The 25,460-nt window shown below is 38.1% G+C and overlaps 1 protein-coding gene across 2 annotated transcripts; it reads left to right on the forward strand.

Moving 5' to 3' along the window:
• Positions 1-418: 418 nt before the first annotated feature.
• Positions 419-24,326, forward strand: LOC121857636 (clathrin heavy chain 1-like). Of its 2 annotated transcripts, none has more exons than XM_042353695.1 (26): positions 419-605; positions 5,847-6,054; positions 6,932-6,991; positions 7,361-7,459; positions 8,056-8,270; positions 8,571-8,750; positions 9,032-9,205; positions 10,083-10,232; positions 10,528-11,460; positions 12,308-12,484; positions 13,355-13,543; positions 13,896-14,021; positions 14,417-14,588; positions 14,828-15,030; positions 15,614-15,759; positions 16,170-16,353; positions 17,534-17,726; positions 17,988-18,145; positions 18,666-18,811; positions 19,401-19,527; positions 19,776-19,943; positions 20,221-20,370; positions 20,551-20,682; positions 21,282-21,563; positions 21,732-22,035; positions 22,397-24,326. In XM_042353695.1, the coding sequence occupies exons 1-26, from the start codon at positions 564-566 to the stop codon at positions 22,519-22,521; spliced, it is 5,043 nt and encodes a 1,680-aa protein (XP_042209629.1). In that variant the 5' UTR covers positions 419-563; the 3' UTR covers positions 22,522-24,326. The 2 variants fall into 2 exon arrangements, with proteins under 2 accessions (XP_042209629.1, XP_042209630.1); XM_042353696.1 differs by having other exon boundaries at positions 6,932-6,982.
• The last annotated feature ends 1,134 nt before the right edge of the window (positions 24,327-25,460 follow it).

Here is a 25,460-nt window from a genome sequence, read left to right on the forward strand (position 1 = left end):
AGGTCAGGTAGGTTAGGATAGGTTGGAATCGCCTGCTTTCATGAAGAAAATACAGAAGGTTTTTGGTCTTATCCATGTTATTTCTCTCAACTTTAACCAATAAGTGCTAATCTAAAACCTCACCATAATTACTCTGAAGTCGTCAGAGTAGGTCAAGATAAGATGGGTTTGTCCGAGTCATTTACTTAAAACAATGGATAGATTAACTATCCTGTTATCAGTATATCTCCCAATATTGTCCACCTCGTGGAGCATAACCTAACAAAGAATTACTGTGGAATTGCTTAGACACATCAGAATAGGTTAGACTGGGCTAAATAATATGATTAAGCTAAAATAAAATAAAAATAGGTCAGGTTGTTGGTCGTGGTGATTTAAGTAACAGTGGCCAGGTGGCCGCGGATTGATACACAGAGGGCGGACTGGCTGGTGCACTTGTCAGCGAGGCGGACATATTGGATAGTGTCGGTACCGCAGTGTTACGCTCTGGATGGGTCGCGAAAGCTCAATATAGCCCCTTTACTTAACGGATTTCTCGCCTCCTCTCACCACCTCCCTCCAACATGACGCAGATGTTGCCCATACGCTTCCAGGAGCACTTACAGGTGGGTGATGGTCCAGGTCCGTCCGTCAGTCTGTGTGTACGTCCGTGAGTGTCAGGGCCAATCCCTCCCCCTTCACCACCTACCGGCTGGACTACTACCCCACCGCTGCCCTCTCAACCCTGTGTGCAGAGAGAATGATGATTGGGGCTAATATTGTTATTATTTACAGGTGAGGGATGGTTTATATCGCTCTCGGGTGTGTATGTAAGTGTCTGTCAGTCACCACTCACTAAATACCGGCTGGGATATTCCCCCCTCCCCCGGCGGCTTAATTAGTTCATATATGGAAGGTGAGTCAGGACTGGGGGTAATAATGCTCAGTGGGGGTATTTACAGGTGTCTGATGAACGTGTGTGTGTGTCTGTCTTGTGAATGAAGTGAGACCGAGGACTCCCTGGCTGCCTCAACACACTAAATGCTATTTCCGCTTTAACTACCCTCCTCCCTGGACCAAGGCAGATGGCTATTGGTCATAACTAGCTCGTTGATGTTGATAAAATGATAGATAATAGACCAAAACATGACTATAGGGATGATGAAATACCCCGCTCATCATCCACGGTCACAACCTACACCACCTCGCTAAGCTCCTCCCTACAACTCTAGGTCATTCTGAAGGTGTTGTTACCGCATGAACACGTTATAAGGTTCTGTAAAGGCACGAGGATGGTTTAGTTGTGGCGACGCAGCTCACGTGATGTCTTAAGTGAAAGTACAATTTTCTCCCCCCCCCCAGCAGGAAGGTTAACTATATACCAGCCATAGTTAACATCTCAAACGTTGTTACTCACTCTGTGGCGTCTCGTGTACTTAAGGGTTGAGACTAAGTTAGCAATAAAAGGAGAAATATTTTGATCTTTATAAGTAGTGATGATGATGAAACCTAAAGAGTAATAATAGTCCTGTTTAGCCTTATTTGATATGATTTATATACAGAAAAGCTCATTATCTGGCTAGTGTGTTAAAGCCTTCACACATTTGGCTGTTTTTGTCTGAAATTAGGAAACAGTTTTTTAGTGAAGGAGAGCTGTGAGTGAAAATAATGAGTCTTAACAGTATAATTAGGTTATTCATAGTGTTTACCAATGGATGTATCACTGTGTGTATAGAAAATCAAGTATGAAAATATCTAAAACAAAAAAATGCTGAATAATCATTAATTGGTGATAAATAATAAGTTTTGTGGCTAAGGTTGAGAATTAGGAGCATTAGGGTGTTTAAGCATCAGGTGAAATAAGCTGGGGTGACTACTGTTATACAAATTAGGTAGTAATGGTTAGAATTGGTTCATCAGTTTGGTGAATAATGATGAATCTTGATGGGTACAGTACAGTTTAAGTCCAGATATACCAACTGGACTATGCCACTGTACTGTACCTAGATTAATATTGATTAGTGTTGAGGACTGTAATGGCGAAGCTGAATAAGTAATACAGTATAGGGTACTAAATACAAGTGGGATAATGCTCCTCAATGTTTTTTTTTTTTGGTTGAAATATAAAATGCAGTGGATTACCTAAAGATAACTTATCACACCAGATGATTAAACACTACAATATTGCCTGAAGGGGGTTAGTGTTAGGGTGGTTAATCTTAAGGTGAAATAAGTTGGGGGGAGAGGGGCTAACCTTCAAGTGATCCAATAGTGTATTTAAACCAAGGTCACAGGAACACTTCGGTATATAAACAATTAATTTGCAGCAAGAAAGTACAATCATTCTCTTCCAAATGTGGTCACAGGTAGTTCTTGATTCAGTTTCTACAGCAAAAAAGAAAAAAGTGCTGCTGTGTGAATAAATGGGAGACAACATAACATCAGTCAACTGTGGTAGTCTTGTTATTATTAAAAAGAAAAGAGAGAGATCCAAGAAAAAAAATTATTGTGGACTTGTATGTGGCTGGTGAGGTGGAGGACTGAATGTGTGTGTTGTAGACTGGTTTGACTATCACAGGCTGTACGTATGTGAACAGCTGCGCGCGCTTGTGTTATATAAACATATACGTCAAAACAGCACCCAAATTATAAAGTCAATGTGTCGTAACAAAACTGTTGGTGCATTTTATACATAATGTTATTAACCTATGTTATATATGTAAATATTTTATAACTAAGCCTCGTGTTATTAAATATATAGTATTAGTCATGTTTTGACCCGGGAATCTTGCTCGAAATCGGCAAGAAATTGATGATCACAGTCATCCAGAAAAATTGCTGGAAATAACTTTCAGGTAAGAAATTGCTCATAAAAGCGCTCGTGTGACCGCAACCTTAGAACTGAGAATGAGAGCAAGAAATTTTGGTCTATATAATTTTGGAACAAGTGTTGATAAATGGTTTCAATAATATTCAGAAAGGTCATTAAATACTTTTATATCCCTGAAATGTTACAGTACTTAGAAGAATTAGGTTAGGTTAGCATTACGGTGGTAGATCTTAAAGGTGAAATAAGCTGGGGTGTCTAATCCTTATGTAATCAGGACATGCTGGGAAGGTGAATGGTAATAAACAATACAGTATATATATCTCATTATATACTGGGTAGGTGCTTAGTATACAGTAATATACCACCCAGCAGTTGAGTTATCCCCTCGTGTTATTGTCCTGGTCCCCTTAGAGAAGACAATGGGGGTTGTGGAGCCAAAAATAGGAGTATACAGTAATGATAATAATCAGTAGACCGTAAATGCATTGCTTAGTAATTTTAGATCCTATTAAGAAGGCGGGTGAATGGTGGAGGTCGTGTCTAATCGGTATTATGTACAGAAAGGTCGACTGATTTGCATACACCCCTTCACCTCGCACGTTGCTTCTTGGGATGGGGAAAGTTTGAAGCATGTGAAGCTTAGACACCACAGCGTTTTTCACCTAATGATAGACACCCTAATTGGGCTAGATTCTGTTGGGGTAATGTTAGGTTAGCTTTATGGTGTTTAATGAGGTAACAGGAGAAAATGGCCCCACATTAAGGCCCAAATAACCATCATCAGAACAACCCAATATTAACTAGTGGTTAGGTTAGAGTGGTAAAGCTGTTGTGGTTCGGGAGGTCATTCTGGTCGAGGTTGTTTTCTCTCACAACTTTAATTGTCAGGGAAATGTACTGGGGAACCTAAGGGAATCTTCACGTGATCCGAGAGTACAGCAAGAGCCAAGATTACGTAGGAGACTGGATAATATTTATTATTTAGAGTACTGTAGTGATGAAGGTGAAGTAGTACACAAGAAAATGTTACTACGTATATTAGCTACTATCTCGGTGTCTGTGTGGCCACGTCAACAGCTGGTTTCATAACACTTGTCAGTACTAGACTGTAATGAGCTGGTTGGTGGTGTATTGTGAAAACTTGGCCTGGCTGTGTGGTGTGGTAGTAGTGGTGATGAAGCAGTTTAGGGACTATTGGTCGAGACATGTTTAATCCTTTTTGATCCGAGTTATGTACAGTATAGTACAAAGTTTTGCTCATGAATGGAGGAGTAGAATACTATTTATGACTTTGCTGTTGGTTAATTTTACTGTGTGCAAAGTATAGAGAACCCTGCTGGTGGTGTCATATTTTCTTAAGTGCATTGAGCAAGCTGAAGACGGCAATGCTGTGATCTTGATAGTGTACAGTATTGACAACCTAACATAGAACAGGTGTGCATCTAATGTGTTTATTTTTTTTAAATTTACACATTGATCTGTCATAATGGTCACTTCCAAATTGGGATATGTTAAAACTAAAGATGGTTTACTAAAATCGTTTTTAATATAATTGTTACCACCACTACTGTGCCGTACAGGTAGAACATGGAAAGTTTTATACTTAAGGAATACTGTATACTGCCTATACCTGTATTGTATGTCTCTTAATATAGTTATGTCTAGAGAGCTTAGTGTGGGTATGTCTAGAGAGCTTAGTGTGGGTATCCTGTATACTGTACTGTGAGGATAAAATTGAACAATAACAGCTAGTGGAGTTTTGTATATAGAGCATTGGCTATTGGTCATGGGTGTATCCGGTGTTGGAACTGCAGAAAAAAATTACCTTGAATTTACCGAGACCTTGAATAATTTATCTAACCTAATACTGACGCTAACATAGCTAGTAAAATAAAGTTTTAGTGATTCGTGTTTGGTGTTATCAATGGCTAAACATGTGCCTTCCCCGAGAAACATTGTAGATAGGAACTCTGTGCTTCTGTGGAGATATAAAACTGGTTTACTTCTCAAAATCGTTTGCAAGTGAAGATCAATGACTTTATACAGTCTAAGAATATTAGGCTTTATTGATCAAATAAATGAAGCACTTTATAGTGAATAAACTACCGGGTTGTGACTTTACTTCATTTTTTTATTTATTGACTTAATGATTTATTTATTGTGATCATGTGAAGATATGCCACCCAGAATATTTCACATGGTGATTAAGCATCCAATTGTTTCCTTGAGGGGGTTAGGTTAGAGTAGGTTAGTACTATATTGTTTTAACTAATCAGAAACTAAGAGCATGCATCATTTCATGTAAATCCACAATGAAAACATGGATAAGATAAATCTTGATAAAATCACACGGGAAAATGGAAACAACGGAGTACCTTAGCTTTCGTCTTTATTCAAGACATCTTCAGAGGCAACTGGATTACATGGACAGAGAGAGGCTTAAATATACAGGGTGACCTGTAATTGGTTTAACAGAAGAAGGAAAAGTGGTATACTGTACGGCTTGTTGGATAGCACCATGGACTCTGAACCCACTGCACATAGCTGGGACATCATTGCCCTGTAGTGTGTATGGAACTCACCACCAACCATCTAATAATATAATATACCAAGGCTAAGCCAGTCCATTTGCTTAATGTGTGTTGACTCACAAAATAGTGAAGATAATTTTTTTGAGGATGCATATACCAGAGGTATTTTCTTAACATTTCAATGGATTTAGTTCATATTAAGAAAAGATGATTTCCAGGAAATTGTTTTATTATAAATTGTGAAAGTAATTGGGACTGGTAATGTCTCACGAATCAGGTTATGGAGAGTGTGTGGGAAAGAGAAGTTTCAAGGTGTTTCTGTGGTAAAATAGATACAGTACTTTATATAAAGCAAATGTTAAACTAGTTCATTTATTGTTGGCAAGCTATCACAATTCTCTATGCATTTTTAAATGTGAATGTAAAAGTTTATTGAAGGAATGCAGCAGTAAATATCTTATACTTTGTAATATGTAGAATCTTATATTGAAATTGTTGTGTTTCAGCTCACCAATGTTGGGATTCAGGCATCCAACATTGGGTTCAACACCCTCACCATGGAATCGGACAAGTTCATCTGTGTCCGTGAAAAGGTGGGGGAGACCGCACAGGTAGTGATCATTGACATGGGCGACCCAACCAACCCTATCCGACGCCCCATCTCTGGAGACTCGGCCATCATGAATCCAGCGTCGAAAGTAATTGCTCTTAAAGGTAAATAGGTGAGAGTGTTGTTGTTCTAGAGCTGATGTGATAGTTGAAGTGACAGAGGGTGTATGAAATAGAGCATCTTAGGTCTTTTGGTGGATGAAGAACACCATATGTAAATGTGTATTTAATCAGCGAAGAATGAGTGAATGTTAATGTATGAAGGAGTTTTGTTGTTCATGGTCTTGGCCATCCTGAGTCATGGGAAAAGACTTCATGGGGGAAAATAAAACTAGTTAGTATGGCATTTATATGATGTTTCTTACAGTGTGTCGAGTTGATGCGTTTAATGTGATAATCTTTGTTAATTTATGTGGACAAGCGGGGCATAATATTAATTCCCCACCTGTAGGGGAGTGGAGGAATATAACAAGGGGGCTCTATTTCTGTCAGTTGATCCTTTTTCTCTCCTCTCCTGTCTGTGATACATTTTTGTTTATGTAGTATCTTAACCTAGCTTGATTAGATTTAACTAATATTACTACACAGAAAAACTGACGTCATTGAGTAATTTGTTTAAACGAGCCCTTTTGAACTCTTTCAGAAATGAGTATTAATGGTTTATGTGCGGAGTCACTTGTAATCTCCAGTCACTACCTTTGTTTATTTGATATTTACTCATACATGTATGTCCAGTGTTGCTGGAGTGATGTGTGTTGACATGAGTAAACCAGATTGACATCTTGGACATTGGTATGGACGGAATGCCATATTAAGAGTACATCTGATAATGCAATTGTGAATGAGGATAGGCTGCTGCTCATGGGAAAGGTTGTGTAAAAGTATGTGTGTAGGACAGGTTAAAAGTATTACATTATTACTACTGTATTAGGTATTTACTTAGGACTTGTTCACAGTTTAATACAATTTATTTTTTTTTCAGCTCAGAAGACACTACAGATTTTCAACATTGAAATGAAAACTAAAATCAAAGGTGAGTATAGTAAGTGTTGATACATTGACCAGAGTTAATTGTGGTGTAAAGTATGTGTTGATGGTTGATTATAGCATGAAATAGATAAACATTTATGGCTAACGGCATATCACTGGTGCTGTAGTTTGACGTGTGGGTTTATTGATTTATAGTAGTTAAACCGTGGACCTATGATCCTTAGCCTCTTCTGCCTCAACATTCACTGAAACACCTATTTACAATCATCCAGTCATATTGCCAAGACAAAATAGTTTAGATTTTTATTACACTATGATAACTAGTACTGTACATATTTAAGTCCATTGAGCACGTATCAAGGTTAAGGTTTAATTAAAAAACAAAAACAATTAACGGTGTACATTGTGGCTTATCTTGCAGCACACACAATGGACACGGAAATACAATTCTGGAAGTGGATCTCCACCAACAAGCTGGCATTAGTGACAGAAACTGCAGTTTACCACTGGAGTATGGACGGTAAGTTATTCTGGGTGTTGACATTTTTCAGGTATCATCTTCATGTCATCCCTGTTTTATGGTCATTTTCCATGCAATGGGGCAGGATGGCCAACACAAGCTGTAGAGAGAAGACTTCACAACTACTTTGAAATTTCACGGTAGACAGAATGTATTGTCAAGGTTGAATAATACTGTACTATCTGTCCTTTCTTCCAGGTATCTTATAAACAGTTCATCAAGAAAGTGTTTTTGTGGAACTATTTGTGATGTGAACCAACAAGATTTTAGAAGTGTGTGTGATAATCGGTATTTGGGTCATGTGATGATAAGGCATGTAATCCCAGAATTTCCCCATCATGGTGTGGGACATAATAACCTGATTTCTCTGGGAGTTTAGAACCCAGTTACTCACGCCCCACACTTCTATGCCACTCGCCATTATCTCGCTCCCTTACTTAGCCTCCCCTCTTCCCTGTCTAATAAGTGACATGAAAAGCCATTAATGCCACCAATATTATGTTAGAGTACTATTGCAGTTAACCTCTACAAACTAAATTAGTGTTTTCATGGTATTTTTGTGGATTTTAATAATTTTTTCTGTTTTCATTATTCAGGAGATGCTCAGCCACTGAAGATGTTTGATCGCCATAGCAGCTTGAACGGTTGTCAAATTATAAACTACCGCACAGATTCAAAGCAGAATTGGCTGTTGCTTATTGGTATCTCGGCACAGCAGAATCGTGTGGTGGGCTTCATGCAGCTGTACAGTATAGACAGGAAAGCCAGCCAACCCATTGAGGGCCACGCTGCTGGCTTTACAACTTTCAAGGTGAGACATATGGCCTTTGCATGTGCACACACACTTCTTAAGTTGGTATTGAGAAATGTATCATACACAACCCATTCTCATTTTTAAATGGATGGCAGGCAAATTGTAAATAAGTTTTTTTGGCAGAACGGTCTATTTTATGTTACAAGAAAATGAAGAATTCTCTGTTATTGAAAATCACACCTTTTCATTTCCATCTATTAAAGAATGTTGATTTGTCTGTCTCCTGTAGCTACTCTTAAATAATTCTAATGCACTTCTTTTTTAATCTGAAAAGTCATTTGTATTTTTATTCAACAGATGGAAGGTAACGCAGAACATTCCACATTGTTCTGTTTTGCTGTGCGCAATGCTCAAGGAGGAAAGCTGCATATCATTGAAGTTGGACAGCCAGCAGCTGGTAACCAGCCTTTTACTAAAAAGAATGTAGACGTGTTTTTCCCACCAGAGGCACAGAATGATTTCCCCGTGGCTATGCAGGTCAGTGCTTGATGTTAATATTTTATCTAATCCCGAGACATCTCATTGTAGGTTTTTGCTCTGACAGTGAATATATAGTATGTGCAATGGTTTAAGATGATAACCAATACATATAATTTCTTCTTTACAAAACTTAAACATCAAACACAGTTAAAATATAATACTGTATTTAAACAGGAGTGCTGTATATCATTTTTATGCAAGATGTTGTTGTGAAAATTATATTAGGCACCAAGGTGGCAAGAAAATTTATAATAGGTTAAATTTACCTTAATTTGCAGGTTAGTTCGAAGCATGATGTCATCTACCTGATCACAAAGTATGGATATGTCCACCTTTATGACATCGAGAGTGGAACTTGCATCTTCATGAACCGTATCAGTGGAGACACCATTTTTGTCACAGCTCCCCATGAACCCTCCAGTGGCATTATTGGGGTTAACCGTAAGGGACAGGTAAGGTGTCTGGGCATTCACTATTTTGTTAATTAAGATCATTTAGCTATCTTAAGATTGAATTTATAGCTGAAGGTCTCTTAACAGTAGTCATTAGTGTAAGTTAGCAGTTGGGATGCAACCATCATTGGTGGAAGTTTCATGTTCCTCGTCTTCCATTGTTATGTATATGGAGGTGAGAATGGGGAATCCTCAGCTGCTGGGCAAGGAAGCTGGTACACTAGGCCAAACTTTTGCCATTTTCAGACCTTCGTTGCAGTTTGACTTCCCTCGTGGCGCACCAATTGTCCAAAAGTGTGATTGGAAGCAAGTTTATCCCATTGGCAATTTTACTGAATCAGATATCTATAAAAACACTGATAAGTAACAATCTATTATCTGATGTGGAGTAAATTACCGGTATATCCTGCATTCCTTTCATTAAAGAAAAAAGCATTTCTTGCTGAAATAGTTGACAGTTTGTTCTCTTGAAGGGTTTTGATGACTGATGTGAATTTAGGTTATTTTGTATTCACTTGAGGAAATTTGGGGGAGAATGAAGCATGCAGAAACTTAGTACTGTATAGTATTTATCTCAGTAGGTTGGGTAATATTGTGTAAATGAGACGATGACTATTTGAGCACAGAATTGGGTGCAAGATGCCGTTTACTTTCAGTGAAATTATAAAATTGTTCAACAGTGAAGAATGAATGGTAAACTAATGCTTTGTAATTTCACATGTACAGTACTTTATGTGAGGGAGTATGTCACAAATTAGATACTTTTCCTGGGATGGTACAAGTAGTTCGTTTTGTAGGCAGCATGATTGTATTATGCCAGTCTTTACCAGATGTTGAGTTAACAATTGTAATGAATTTATTGTGCATTCTTTTGAAGGTACTGAGCGTAAGTGTTGATGAGGAGAACATCATTCCCTACATCAATAATGTGTTGCAAAACCCTGACCTGGCACTGAGGATTGCGACCAGGAACAACCTTGCTGGAGCAGAAGATCTGTTTGTACGCAAATTCAACACACTTTTCCAGGTTAGTGCTTGTGATTTTTTGTAGATCTTTCTCGCTACAGTGAAGGATAGTTAAGATCAAGAACATCATACTTTCCATCATACACTCAATTCACTGTCAAATTGTCAGTCATTGTTTTTGACTGCCTTATAAACTTGTCCACTTTGTGTTCCCTCTCCACAATAAGACCCTTCAGTATTCCAGTTAACTTGTTCCTCTCTTACAACCATGAAGCACCACTTAGAGACATTTGGGAATAAAGTTCACACAGTATTGTTATTTCCGACTGTTCATCTCTCTCTCTCTCACTCCACAGAATGGGCAGTATAGCGAAGCAGCCAAAGTAGCTGCCAATGCCCCTAAAGGTGTTCTACGCACTCCTCAGACTATCCAGAGATTCCAACAAGTGCCTGCTCAGCCCGGGCAGACATCACCACTACTGCAGTACTTTGGCATTCTTCTAGATCAGTCTCACCTAAATAAGTTTGAATCCCTAGAACTGTGCAGACCCGTGTTGGCGCAAGGTCGTAAGAATTTGCTTGAAAAGTGGCTAAAGGAAGATAAGTTGGAGTGTTCGGAGGAGCTCGGTGATCTTGTGAAACAGGCAGACCCTACTCTGGCCCTTTCTGTGTACCTGAGGGCAAATGTACCAAACAAGGTGATTCAGTGCTTTGCTGAAACTGGTCAGTTCCAGAAGATTGTGCTTTATGCTAAGAAAGTTGGTTACACCCCTGACTATGTGTTCTTGTTAAGAAATGTGATGCGTGTTAATCCGGATCAAGGTCTTGCATTCGCTCAAATGTTGGTGCAGGACGACGAGCCAATGGCCGACGTCAACCAAATCGTGGACATTTTCTTAGAGTCCAACTTGATTCAGCAGTGTACTGCCTTCTTGTTGGATGCCCTGAAGAACAATCGCCCCACCGAAGGACCACTGCAGACCCGCCTGCTGGAGATGAACCTCATGTCTGCTCCACAGGTAGCAGACGCCATTCTCGGTAACCAGATGTTCACCCACTATGACCGAGCACACATTGCCCAGCTGTGCGAGAAGGCGGGTCTACTGCAGCGTGCCTTGGAACACTACACAGACATGTACGACATCAAGAGGGCCGTAGTTCACACACAGTTACTCAACCCAGAGTGGCTGGTGAATTACTTTGGCTCCTTATCTGTCGAGGATTCTTTAGAGTGCTTGAAGGCGATGCTTACGGCTAATCTCCGCCAAAATCTCCAAATTGTGGTTCAGGCAAGTGCTGAAACTTATCTTCTTGGTTGTTTCTAATTTTTTGAGAGAATTTTTGTAGAGATCATTATGAAACTTGAGTCAAACGTGTATTGTATTGTGTGTCTTGTAGGTTGAGCACCATGGTAAAATAAATGTTTTTTATATTCAAGCAAGTGGATCATAACACATCAACAAAGATGGCAGTGATTAACAGTAGAGAAAATAGCCAATTTAATATTTATGTACAGGACATTAGCTGTCACATATTCAAAAGAAATTTAAACAACAATGCTCATATGTGCTTAGTTGTTGGTTATAATTTTGTTGCAACTGATGGGGGTGTAGCATCTGGCTTTCCCTACACAAATCCTAAACTGACTCTCGTTTATTGTTTTATGATCAACTTGAAAAAAGAAAGTTATATCCCTATGGTGTGCAACTTACGAGACACGGTACAAGGTGGTAGGTGACGTATGAGACACCCAGTATAATATGGTGCATCGCCTATGAGAGGCCTAGTACAGTATGGTGTGAAATCTGACACACACTACTATATAAAAGATTGGTAGGTAACTTATGAGATGCCCTCTACAGTATGGTGTGTGATCTGAGACACAGTACAGTATGGTGTGTGATCTGAGACACTGTACAGTATGGTGTGTAGTCTGAGACACTGTACTTGTACAGTATGGTTTGTGATCTGAGACACTGGACAGTATGGTGTGATCTGAGACACTGGACAGTATGGTGTGTGATGTGAGACACTACATTATGGTGTGCAATATGAGACTACAGTATTGTGTGCGCTGACATCTTGTACTGTATATGCTTGTGGGCAACTCACAATGTATCTTCCTTGCCATTACAGATTGCTACCAAGTACCACGAGCAGCTGACAACAAATGCACTGATTGATCTCTTCGAGTCTTTCAAGTCTTTTGAGGGTCTCTTCTATTTCCTGGGGTCTATTGTCAACTTTTCACAAGAACCTGAAGTTCACTTCAAGTACATCCAGGCAGCATGTAAAACTGGACAGATTAAGGAGGTAAGTCATGTAAACAACCAGTGTGAGTATAGTTGTCACAAACTGTAACAGTATACTGTACTATATTAGTTTTCATAGACAAAAGGTGAGTGGCCAAACATTAAAATGTTATCGTACCATCCTGTTAAACATCTTGTTCAAACATCAACAAATTGAAATGGCTATCAAAGAAAACTGATAATTGTGTGTAAGCAAACAAGCTATATTTTGGTCAACATATTCTTAAGGCATTAGGCTCAACGTTTTGGCTGTTATTCTTCCCAAAATATCATCTCTGGGATTTTTATCAAAATTTCAGTACGTGTTGGTACTCCTGAGCATGTCGATTCTGAATACATGGTTCACGGTTCGATTGCAGGGTAAATAGTGGTTGTAATGACACTTGCAAATTCTTAATGAAATTTTTTTCAATGCTAATTACTTGCCAATTACTGTATAGGTGTTATTATGGAAGTAGTTAATATAAAATGTATTAAATAATAATACACAAGTTTTGAATGGTGATGCACACATGGTATATACAAAATATGAGTTATAACTCAGAGCTATGTTATGTTATTTAACCATGTAAATTATACCCCCAGTTATAAAACATTCACTGATGATATAAACATGTCAGAGTTGTAGGCTGCTTCTGCCAGTGTTTACTTTTAGATTTCTCAATAACGTAATACAGTTCCTTGTCTGCATTTAGTTAAATTTGTATAAAAATATATCCGTGTTTATTCTAAGTATCCTCATATAGGTGGCAGCATTAGATAGGGTCGCACTGAAAAATGCTTGGGATCCCCTGGCTTAGATGATATACCTGAGGTCGTCTGTTGGTTTTCAGACTGTTTTGTGTTAAACGAATGACAATTCCTCCCACAGGTTGAGAGAATATGCCGGGAGTCCAACTGTTACAACCCTGAGCGTGTGAAGAACTTCCTGAAGGAGGCCAAACTGACTGACCAGCTGCCTCTGATCATTGTGTGTGACCGATTTGACTTTGTCCATGACCTGGTGCTCTACCTCTACCGCAATAACTTGCAAAAATACATCGAGATATATGTGCAGAAGGTACGGATCCCTTCTCTCTTTTTTCTTTCTTCCCTCGCCTTTACCCACTCTCTTCTCCCCCCCCCCCTTTCATCCAAGTAAAAGCCTGTTTGTCAGAAGCAGTTTGAGTCCATATTAGTATACATTATATATTGTACTTGTTGGTGTTATTTTTCGTGGGCCTTATGCTATCAAAATAAGATCAGAATGGCTTAAGAGAATATTCCCAACCATTTTACCTGGAATTCTTGCTCTCAATGAGAATTTTTAGTGTTTCCACATAATTGAAAAATAAAAAAATACTCTGAATTGGTATTAACTTGAGGATTTGCTCTGAATTGTTGTCTAAAGTTTTTTTACTTTTTTACCAAAGGTGAATCCATCACGTCTACCTGTTGTTGTTGGAGGTCTGCTTGATGTAGACTGTGCAGAAGATGTGATAAAGCAGCTGATCATGGTTGTTCGTGGACAATTCTCAACGGATGAGTTGGTGGAAGAAGTAAGTTCTGTGTTCATGGTAACATTAAGCCTGCCCCCAGTCCTCCTTCCCTCAGCCATGGTCTCTCCCACTCTAGTACTGTACTGGGTCACCAGATAAAACCCAGTGACTCTTGTGTTTATTCTTATAACTCTTGGGACAGTTGTGGCTGGTAAAAGCTGAACCAAAATTTAATGTTAGTCTCATTCTGAATTTAATGTTGAAATGACAGTCTGGTCTCCTCCATATGTTGCAGAAACATGTATATTTTCTGAGCACCTCCATATAACTACTTCAAGAACATCCCATGTCCTCCCCTCTCCCTTTGTTTTTCATTAAGCCTCAAATTTATTTACATCAAACTATTTTATCTACCTTTTTGACCATATAAATACATCTAATATCGTATGTTTCAGGTTGAGAAGAGGAACCGCCTGAAGCTGCTGCTGACGTGGCTTGAGTCCCGTATCCACGAGGGAGTTTCGGAGTCAGCCACCCATGACGCTATCGCTAAAATTTACATAGATTCAAACAACAACCCAGAGAGATTCTTGCGTGAGAACCAGAACTACGACAGTAAAGTTGTCGGTAAGTGTTTTCTTAACCCGTAAATGGAGGGGATAACGACATGAACAAGTGTTTGGAGGTATTTCTGCATGTTGGCCTATCACTTTTTACACTTATCTGACATTGTTCTCCCACATGCTTCAGGCTTATGTACCCCCTGATCCTCCTCATAAGAGAGGAGTTGATGGAAAGATTGTAAAGTTTCTGCACTGTATTTGTCTAATTTTCTCCATCTTCCTAACATATTGTTTTGCTTCCAGGGAAATATTGTGAGAAGCGAGACCCCCACCTTGCTTGTATTGCATATGAGCGCGGCCAGTGTGACAGAGAATTGATCAATGTTTGCAACGAGAACTCCCTCTTCAAGTCCGAAGCAAGATACCTTGTGAGGCGAAGAGACCCTGAACTTTGGGCTGAAGTCCTCCAGGAGTCTAATCAATACAGGAGACAACTAATTGACCAGGTGTGATGATCACAATTGAGCATTTTGTAATATATTTTATCTCTCTCCTAATGCATTTTCAGAATATTTTGAAATTTTGTATATCACTGCATCTTCCATGGGCCTCCTTTTGTGTGACAGGATAAATCTCGAGGGGATGAGGTTGAATTTTCTTGAAACTTAACAGGGACAATGATCAAATAAGGGGACTAGGGTCATCATCCTTAGATAAATCGTACACATACACCTGTACAGTTAAAATTATGGTTTAATGGAAAACTAATCAAAGGCTGCACTCTTTGTATTGTCTGTTAAGTGTACAAAATAATTCTCCACATTACAAGGTATTACCATCTCACATTGGGCTTACAGTAGGTGGGAAGGATGACATTAAAAAATTACTACTACAAAATGTTTGTATATAGAGTTGTGTATTGTTTCCATAGCATTAGTAACTTGGGTTAATCTAGTGGTAAATTTGTGCCTCTTGATGAAAGGGATACACTAATTTTGGTATTCTTTTAGTGTGCTTGGGTTTAGTCAAATATGAAAGGTTGTTTTGTGTGTTTTCCCCCAAAAATTACCAGGTTTTGATTTATTTCAGGTTGTACAAACAGCATTATCAGAGACTCAGGACCCAGAGGATATATCAGTTACTGTGAAAGCCTTCATGACTGCTGACTTACCTAATGAACTCATTGAACTCTTGGAGAAAATTGTTCTGGACAATTCTGCTTTTAGTGACCACAGGTGAGTTGACAGTGTCTGAGGTACTCCGGGCAAGAACAAGATGAGCAGTGAGGAGGCTTGAGATGTGTTTATGATCTTCAGACTTTCCTCTTGTCCAACAAAATACCAAAACATCTACTTCTCACCCAGAGTACCTCATTTGTTTTTGCTTGTCGGTTCAGGAAGAAAGGCAGCTGTGTTTTATCCTTTCTTCATTTAAGCTCAGATACTGTATTTTTTTATGATTATTTTTTCCAAGAAACATGACATACATAACAGATGGATTAAGAAATGAATGGAGGTAAAGAACTGCCAGGAAGCATAGTTGAAGAAATACATTGATTTTGGAGGCAGACGAAAGGAGTACTGACTGCTGTTTTCTTTCACTCTTTTTCAAAACATACAGACTTGACATTATTTTCTTATCACAGGAATCTTCAGAATCTACTAATCCTAACGGCCATAAAGGCAGACCACACCCGCGTCATGGACTACATCACCCGCCTCGACAACTATGATGCTCCAGACATTGCCAACATTGCCATCGGTAACCAGTTGTATGAAGAAGCTTTTGCTATATTCAAGAAGTTTGACGTGAACACCTCAGCCATACAGGTAAGGTACCATTTAGGGCCCAAAACTGTTTATAAGTCGCATTTTATAAAGCATTTGTCCACTTATAGGACTTTTTTTTTCTTTTTTTGTAGGTTAAATTTATTGTGGATGTCAAGAAAGGTGTCACATTTTAAAACTTTGTACCACTCATGGTTTATGCGTGTCAATAATTTGAAAACTTAACCATGGTGTCTACTGGTCTGGAAAACCTGGAAAAGGCAGGGAATTTTTTGTGAATTCTGTTCAACTTCAAAATGTTGTTATTTTGACGGCAATCTTACCATAAATTAATGCTGTACTGTATAATAGGTAAATAATTCAACTTTTAGGAACAAATTCCAGTAAATAGTTCACTCCAATACCTATCATACTTCATGTTAGTGATCAAATAGCCAAATATTACAGGTTATACCTGCTAATTCTGCAATAATTATTGTCAGAGATGAATTGTTATTATAATCAAGTGACTTTATTAAAGTAGATTATTCCACATATTAATCATGAGTCATATAGGTGGATCAGAGGTGCAATTTTTGTTTTTGTTTTTGTCGGATTTCCGGCTTTTTGGAATGTCCAGGTTGACCCACATGAATCACACAAATCCGAGGAAAAAAATTATGGGGGAAGGTCAAGGTCTTTGCTGATGTTTATCACTAGGCATGGGGTAGGTCGCAAAGGGGGTTTTCAAATTCTTGATTAATATAATTTGTATCTTTACATTTCCCAGTAGTATATATGTTGGGCTCAGAAACCGAAAAAAACCACAACACATTGTGGTTGTTAGGAAAATAACCAAAAGTGAGATTTTGCTACAGGTTAAGTTAGTTTGGATTGGGTTAGGTTAGGGTAAAATCCAAATGCAAAATTTCACTTTCTGGTTATTTTGACAACCACCACAACACGTTGTGGTCGCTTTTTGGTTTCTGAGCCCAACATATACATAAACTGAAAACCTCTAGTTTTGTTATTCTGTCTTAATAAATACCGAATTAATGTACCTGGAATTTTTTTAATTTACACCTGGAAAAGCCAGGGACTTTTTGTCTGGCCACTAAGACATCTTGTAAACATTTCAGTAGGTGTATTAGTAATATTTTAATTTCTGAACTCTATAAGACGTGAATTTTATTTTTATATTCATTCAAACTGATTTATTAATATTTATTTCCCTTCACCTCAGGTTCTGATTGAGCACATAGCCAACCTTGACCGAGCCTATGAGTTTGCTGAACGATGCAATGAGAGTGCAGTTTGGAGTCAGTTGGCTAAGGCACAGCTTCAACAGTCCCTGGTGAAGGAAGCAATCGACTCCTTCATAAAGGCAGATGACCCAACTGCTTACATTGACGTCGTTGACACAGCTCACAGGACAGGCGAGTATCTTTCATAATAACAACACAATAATCATGGCCAAATATATAAAGACATTTTAGGAAAGTATATGATATGGGTAGTACTGTAGTAACAAAAAGGTATAAAAGTACTAAAAGGGCCCCTAAAGTAAACCTTTGCCATGGGTCCCTTTTGTCCTAAGTTCAGCCCTAACAGTAATCGCTCGGTCAACAATAATATAAGCACATCAAGTTTCATTGGCCTAATGTTAACATACATAAACTTTTGCTTTTCTTCCATAGGTCACTGGGAAGATTTGGTACGATACTTGGTTATGGCACGTAAAAAGGCTCGGGAATCGTATGTTGAGAGTGAACTCTGTTATGCCTATTCCAAAACCAACAGACTAGCAGATCTGGAGGAATTTATTGCTGCTCCCAACCATGCTGATATTCAGAAGGTAAGACACTATGAATATGTCTGTCTTCTCACACTAAAATAACTGGTGGCATGTTTGCCCCCACACTCCTGCTGGGGGAGGATTCTCACACCCCTTTGCCTTTAAACCATCTATTTTATCTTCACAATTTATTAGGGCTAATTGCCACTGTGGTGAGTTCAGTAGTAAAGTTATGAAATTAAGTACATGTTTGTATTTTGGGGAAGGATTGCTCAAGACATTTACACAAAGATAATCTAGCTCTTGTTGCTCTCTGCAAGTGGAAGGGACCTGGAATTATTACTTAAAAGCTAAACCAAACTGAAGTTCTTAAAATACAGTATATATCGTATTAATTTACCACATCAATAAACAAATAAAGGGCATTTACTCCACTGGTACAGTAATGGATTTTCTCTCTCTCTCTCTCATTCTGTTTTTTAAGATAATTTACTGTTTAGTCATTATGCAAATCCCTTTTACAGTATATGAACCAAGTATATGTTTCCCACAATGTTTTATCATGTAATCTCCATTACAGATTGGTGACCGGTGCTTTGACGATGGTATGTATGATGCGGCAAAACTCCTCTACAATAACGTTAGTAACTTTGCCCGTCTAGCAATCACTCTTGTTCACTTGAAGGAGTTCCAGGGAGCTGTGGAGTCTGCCAGGAAAGCCAACAGGTGAGTAATATCCCCCAATAACCTTTAAGAACTGGCTTATCAATGGAAGTGGTACAGTATCATCAGTGGATATTTTTTGTTTCCTGCATTCCATTTTTTGTGCATATGGGGGGTGGGATCTTTAGTTGCTGATGAAGAGTTGAGGAAACTATAGAAATTGTCACCAAAGTGTGATTGTTTGCATACATCTGACCTAATGAGCAAAAGTCCTTTGTGTTTAGACTTTTATTTTGTAGATGGTGTTAAAATGTGGCTTATTTGTGAGCGAGAGATTCATTACGGCACATGGAGAGAGGGAGTAGGATTTATGTACTTGATGTAGAGGAGAAAACTTAAATTATTGCTTCATATACACACAGTACCTAAGGAAATGACATACCTCTTAGCTCAATAGCCCATACTCTACATTACTGGATTAATGATAGTGTTGATATTTATTCATGAAGATAAGTAGTAGTTCTCTGGTAATGGGTTGGGAAAAACTGGAATTGTAGTATTTCTTAATGTACTGTAAATACCTTTGCATGATTTGAATCCATATGTTATTATGCTAAATGTGTACCGTACTGACACTGCAATTTCTGAACAGTACAAGAACGTGGAAAGAAGTTTGCTTTGCGTGTGTGGACAATGAACAGTTTCGTTTGGCTCAGAACTGTGGCCTTCATATTGTTGTTCATGCTGATGAGTTGGAGGATCTCATCAACTACTACCAGGTAATATGACGTTGGAATTTATCTGAAGGTTGTTGTAGTTCTTAATTTTTTAAACGTTTGTCCAATAAAGTAACTTGGTTTAAGAAGTATTCTGCACCTCATATTTCCTTAACTTATATGAGAGTAAAAGCTGAATAAAAACATTTTCCTGGTGATTTTAGCAAAGTAATTTTCTCCAGCAGTTTGGGTTAGGTGTGAAAAAAGAGAAAAGAATAGGTGTTAAAAGATGTACTGTTGTGTTATTCCAGGACCGTGGGTATTTTGATGAGCTGATCAACTTGCTGGAGGCAGCTCTGGGACTTGAGCGTGCACACATGGGTATGTTCACAGAACTTGCCATTCTTTACTCAAAGTACAAGCCTGAGAAGATGCGAGAACACCTTGAGCTCTTCTGGTCCAGGGTTAACATTCCAAAGGTAAGGGGATTCGGGTGAAGAAAATGTTGATTAGATATACATCATGAGTAATGTTCATACTCTTAACTTTGAACTAAGTGCATCAGGTCTAAAGGTGCTCAAACAATTCTTAAATTTGCATCGCCCACAAATAACAGTGAAATATGAATTACCGTGCAGTACCCAAACGTAAACATCTTGGGTTTAAAAATAAATAAATAAATTCAATCAAATTATATAGATGGTACACTCGTGTTTTATGAATTTGTTAATTCATAGACCTTCAAATTCTCTCCAGGTTTTGCGTGCAGCAGAGCAAGCACATCTATGGGCTGAGCTTGTATTCTTATATGACAAATATGAAGAATATGATAATGCAGTTCTCACCATGATGGCTCATCCCACAGAAGCCTGGCGAGAGTCTCACTTCAAAGATGTTATTACAAAAGTGAGTATTAAGCTTGTTTTTCCTTAGCACATGTCAATAACACCCCAATAAACTTGACAGGATAGAAATGGGTTGAGTTTTATTTCCAGAATGTAACTAAAACATTATTTCTTTGAATAATCTGTTCACCGAAGAGCATTGTAATATATGTATATTTATGAGTTTTCTGATCTTTTTCAGGTTGCCAACATTGAGTTGTATTATAAAGCCATCCAGTTTTACTTGGACTACAAACCTATGCTTCTAAATGACTTGTTATTAGTTTTGTCACCGAGGATGGACCACACCAGAGCGGTCAACTTCTTCACAAAGGTATTTAGAATCTTCCCTGTTGACCATCCAGATTTTTTGTTTATAAATAAATTAAAAATGCTGAAAATTGGGTTTGGGATATACTGGAGGTCCTATGGTCTTGCGGTCAGTTTTATTGAAGGATTATAAAAAATGGTAAAGTACACGGACTACTTGCTGTTATTGGGGTAAATGAGGGGAAGATCAAATCCCATTAGGTTTTATCCTTTTATAAAGCTTATGAGGTATGTTAAGAAAATGCATGTAATAGACATTTAAAAACTTTTAAACATACTTAAGTAGTTTATCTTGGTGGATGCATGTTCTTGACTTGGGAATAGTTTATACCTACAGACAGATTGGAATTCATAGTGATGATACTGCGAGCATAGTGAATAGTTGCCCCTGGCTGGCCTGTAAGGTTTGTAGTGTGTGCCTGAGATATCTTGTTATAGTGGATGAATGTCAACTAAACATTGTACACTAGTTTATAACTAAAGGAATATCTGTGGTTAGTCACTGTAGCTTATGTCGTATTCCTAACAATTCTTTGTATTGTCACATTGTATGTCAAATGTTCCATCCAGTGTAATGGTATGCTATTAATATTTTTCTTGCAGGCAAGTCATTTGAAACTGGTCAAGGGTTACCTAAGATCAGTACAGTCACTCAACAACAAGGCTATCAATGAGGCCCTCAACTCTTTACTCATTGAAGAAGAAGACTACACTGGCCTAAGGACTTCCATTGATGCATTTGACCACTTTGACAACATATCTCTGGCTCAGTCCCTGGAGAAACACGATCTGATTGAGTTTCGTCGTATTGCTGCTTACTTGTACAAAGGCAACAATAGGTGGAAACAGTCTGTTGAGCTCTGCAAAAAGGATAAACTCTTTAAGGTAAAAGTTTGCTCAAGCTATGTGATGTAAAGTGTGGAATTATATCGTAAACAAGTTATTGTTTTGTGGTTTGTAGTTTATAATTAATTTAATATCCAGTTCCATAATTATTTTGAGAAGTACATATTACTGTGTAACCCACATTTCAATCTTATGTCAATGTTTTAGGATGCCATGGAATATGCAGCCGAAAGCAAGAATTCGGACACCGCAGAGGAGCTCCTGCAGTGGTTCCTGGAAAACGGCAACTTTGACTGCTTTGCCGCTTGCCTGTTCCATTGTTACGACCTTCTCCATCCCGATGTAATATTAGAATTGGCATGGAGGCATAACATCATGGACTTTGCCATGCCTTACTTGATAAATGTTATGCGAGAGTATGTCACAAAGGTTAACAAACTTGAAGATATGGAGAAGCATAGGTCTGAAGAGAATGAGACTAATGAAAGCAAGCCTATGATGAATATGATTGGTGAGTAGCTCTTGCACCCATTTTGCTTTGGTCATTATTTTTATTTTTTTGCCTGAACCACACTTAACCTTCAGCTGCTGCAATTGTGTGTTAAATGGAACTTGCCACTTTCTTCCTTAACATCCTTAGCTTTTCCTTCTTTGTACTCAGTTTGTTGTGTTGTTGGTACTGCACATTCAGTGAATGTGTACCACAGTGATTCTCAGTCAATTTTACGCTATAAGAAGGCATGGAAGTTGTATTTAATATATACAATATCTATATTATTCTTTGGTTTAGTTTGACATATTATTTTTTTAGTACAATCACACAAATATCTGTGGCCAAAAGAAACCTCCAAAGGTGTGTGTGTCCCTTGCAGGTGAGCCTCAGCTTATGATCACTGCTGGCCCGGGCATGATTGGACCAGGCTACTCCAACGCTGGTTACGCTAACAACATTAACTACGGTCCTGGCATGCCTTCCCTTCAAGGTTACAGCATGTAAACACAAAATTCTCAAGATTCTCCAAGTTTTAAGACCAGTATGAAAAACTTTCAAGGTTGGTTCACTAGTAACAGTAGACTTTGATTTACCAAGGCTACATGCAAGCTTGTTGTAACTAATAATAACAAAGAGCCTCCCAGAATATTCCATAAGTTTGCCAGTTGTGAAAATTACCAGGTTGACTTAATCCCCAGGGATATAATTGTGTCCAAATTTTGCGTCTGTCTAGGATTTCTGCAAGTTTAACTCTTGAGTATAAATGGGGGAGAATTTGTGGTGCCCTGTGAGAGCAAAATAAAGCTTATTGTTGAGTAGTGTGTGGTTAGCGTGAGAATGGATGAGTGTGTTGTAGAGGCATTCAGGTCATTCACTCGGCTGTTCCACAGATTGTCGTCCTGTTTTTTCAATAATAGCTTTGTCCTCCAAGTGGGATTTGTAAGAAATTTTGTGGAGGTGTGGGGCAAGACATGCTGCCTCACATGCTATCTTTTTATTTTTGTTAACAGAATTCCTTTTGAATGCTATGGTGTAAAAAAAAATAACAAATACAAGCAGGTATAATAACTACTGTTCCCCATTGTATATAGTTTATCCCATCAAGACTTATATGCTGAATGTGATGTAGCATTGTTTTGCCTGTTCCTCTTATGATGATTTATGATTGGTGTCCCAAGTAGAGTGTTACAGTTGACTCTGTGAGGATTGTGATTAGAAATATGTATATATAGATTAAATTAATAAGGCTGATTATAGACATAATATTCCTGGTGAAGACATTATGGTATCATGTAAACATACCTAAAATCGATGTGATGTTATGGGACTGAAGGTCATGGGCATTCACCTGTCTATATCAAACCATTCCTAAAACTTAACTGATTAGCCAGGTGGAATGCCTCATCCTGTCCAGTCCACATGGAGATTGAAGGTGAAATAACTGAAGCTTTGTCCATTGTGTGCCTTCAAATAGCAAATGGAAGGCTTAAAATATTTAAAAAAAATTGTTTTCAATGAGGTATTGCTATTCCCAAGGCCAATGGTCCGTGTTCAATGGTTGTTCATTAGTAATTTAGGTTATTTCCAATTGGTATGGCTAGAGCAGCTGCAACCCCCCCCCACCCCACTGGAACAGGCTATACCTCATTGGATTAGAAAATGGTCTTGGTTCTACCTGAGGCACTGAATTGTTGGTCATCAAACTGCATCATTGTAGAGGTCAGTCTTAGGGTCTTCAATTATTGAGAGGTATTCTTGATTTCATTTATAAAACCTTATGGTGAAGGAAGTCTAGCATGATGGCCAGCACTCCAGTGTATAGAGGCATTGGGAGGGGAGGAGACAGGTAGCAGCTAAGTTTTAATTTGAGAGTTTAACACCTTATGTTTGAGAATGAAGAACCACTGTGCATTCTTACCTATCACCTCCACTTTTTTATTATTATTATTATTATCTTTTAATACCATGGAAATATACTTTTATTTTTCTCTTCTTTATTACTTAACAATAGGAGAAACATCTGTGGACATAGATTAAAGCTTCAACAATTATATTTAGTATCTTTAACAGTTAATAATTATTGACAATTGTATTTTTTAAGTTAGAGACTATTGAGAGTTTTAAAAGTATTTATTATTAATAGGAAAAATTTTTTGCATGTACATTTCTGTGGTGATGAAGCCTATCCATTCCAACGAGAGGCTTCAAGGAGACATTTCTGTTGACTCCTAACATTCAGTGGTTGCCTGAAATTTAGAGCATATGTACTGTGGCCACATGTCAAGTTTAAATAAACACCTCCCACATGATCTATAATGATTTGCTTCTCCTTTAAATATTGTGAGTGACAATTATGGTAGTTTCATAGTACAGTACTGTAGTTAGTTTATGCTAGCCTACAGCTACTGATAGATGTCTTCAAGCTTATTGTGCTAAGATTGTTGTTCTCTGGACTGTGACACTTGCAAACTCTGTCCAAATCTTGCTTTTAATGTTGTAATTCTACATGGTTTGAGGCAAGCATGGGCAACCCGCAGCCTGTGGAGTGATTTGAGAAATACTATTTTATGTGGCCTGCAGTCAGTTTATGGTGAGTAAAGCTATATTTATTAAAAGAATAATCTAAACACAATTTGTTACGATTTCACCACCTAAAAGTAACTACGGAGATGTAAGTGAAAAGTATATAAAGTCAACAACATAAAATTTTTAACTTGTGAATTTACAGTGCAGTCTGTTTGATGGATTAGCTGCTGTATGGCAGTGGGTAACTAGGGAAGTAATTAAGGTTGGGCAAGTCCATGTGGGGTCACAGATGGTCACACAGGGTTCAATTAAGTACTTCCAGAATAACACAAACACCTAAATTGCAACTCGGAAACCAAGTTTGAGAGTAATTAGGATTGAATTTTTTTTTTAATAAACTCCAAGTGTCCTTACAACCACTAATTATCTCGCAATCAAATCGTGGACCATAGATTTGGAATCGGCATGCTAAGGAGGACTTGTACGGAGATTTTCAACTAAATCTAATTTTTGGTCAAAACCCGGGCACAGGTCACTGACCCACATCAGGGCCTGGGGGTTGTAAATGTAATAATAATAATTAGTAAATAAAATATGTAATTAAGAATACAAATTTGTAAATAAATTAATATTATTAATAATAAAGAAATACTGTACAAAAATGAAGAAAAAAAATTAGAAAAAATATATGTATGTTGTGTTGTCAATAGTAAGAGAAACAATTTAGACCCTGCAATTGTGTGTAAATGAGGCAGAAAGTCAGATCAGCAACCTGAGACTGGTCACAATTTTTGTGATGCCATATGGCAGCAGGGTCTACCATTAGACAACACATTATGCTTCTAATATCTTCCCAGGTGGTAGTACCTCCCTGTTTGGTAGCTGCCTACTACCTATAGAAATAATGCCAATGTTAA

This window comes from Homarus americanus, unplaced genomic scaffold (genome assembly GCF_018991925.1).
Source record: "Homarus americanus isolate GMGI-L3 unplaced genomic scaffold, GMGI_Hamer_2.0 scaffold16712, whole genome shotgun sequence".
NCBI classification, from domain to species: domain Eukaryota; kingdom Metazoa; phylum Arthropoda; class Malacostraca; order Decapoda; family Nephropidae; genus Homarus; species Homarus americanus.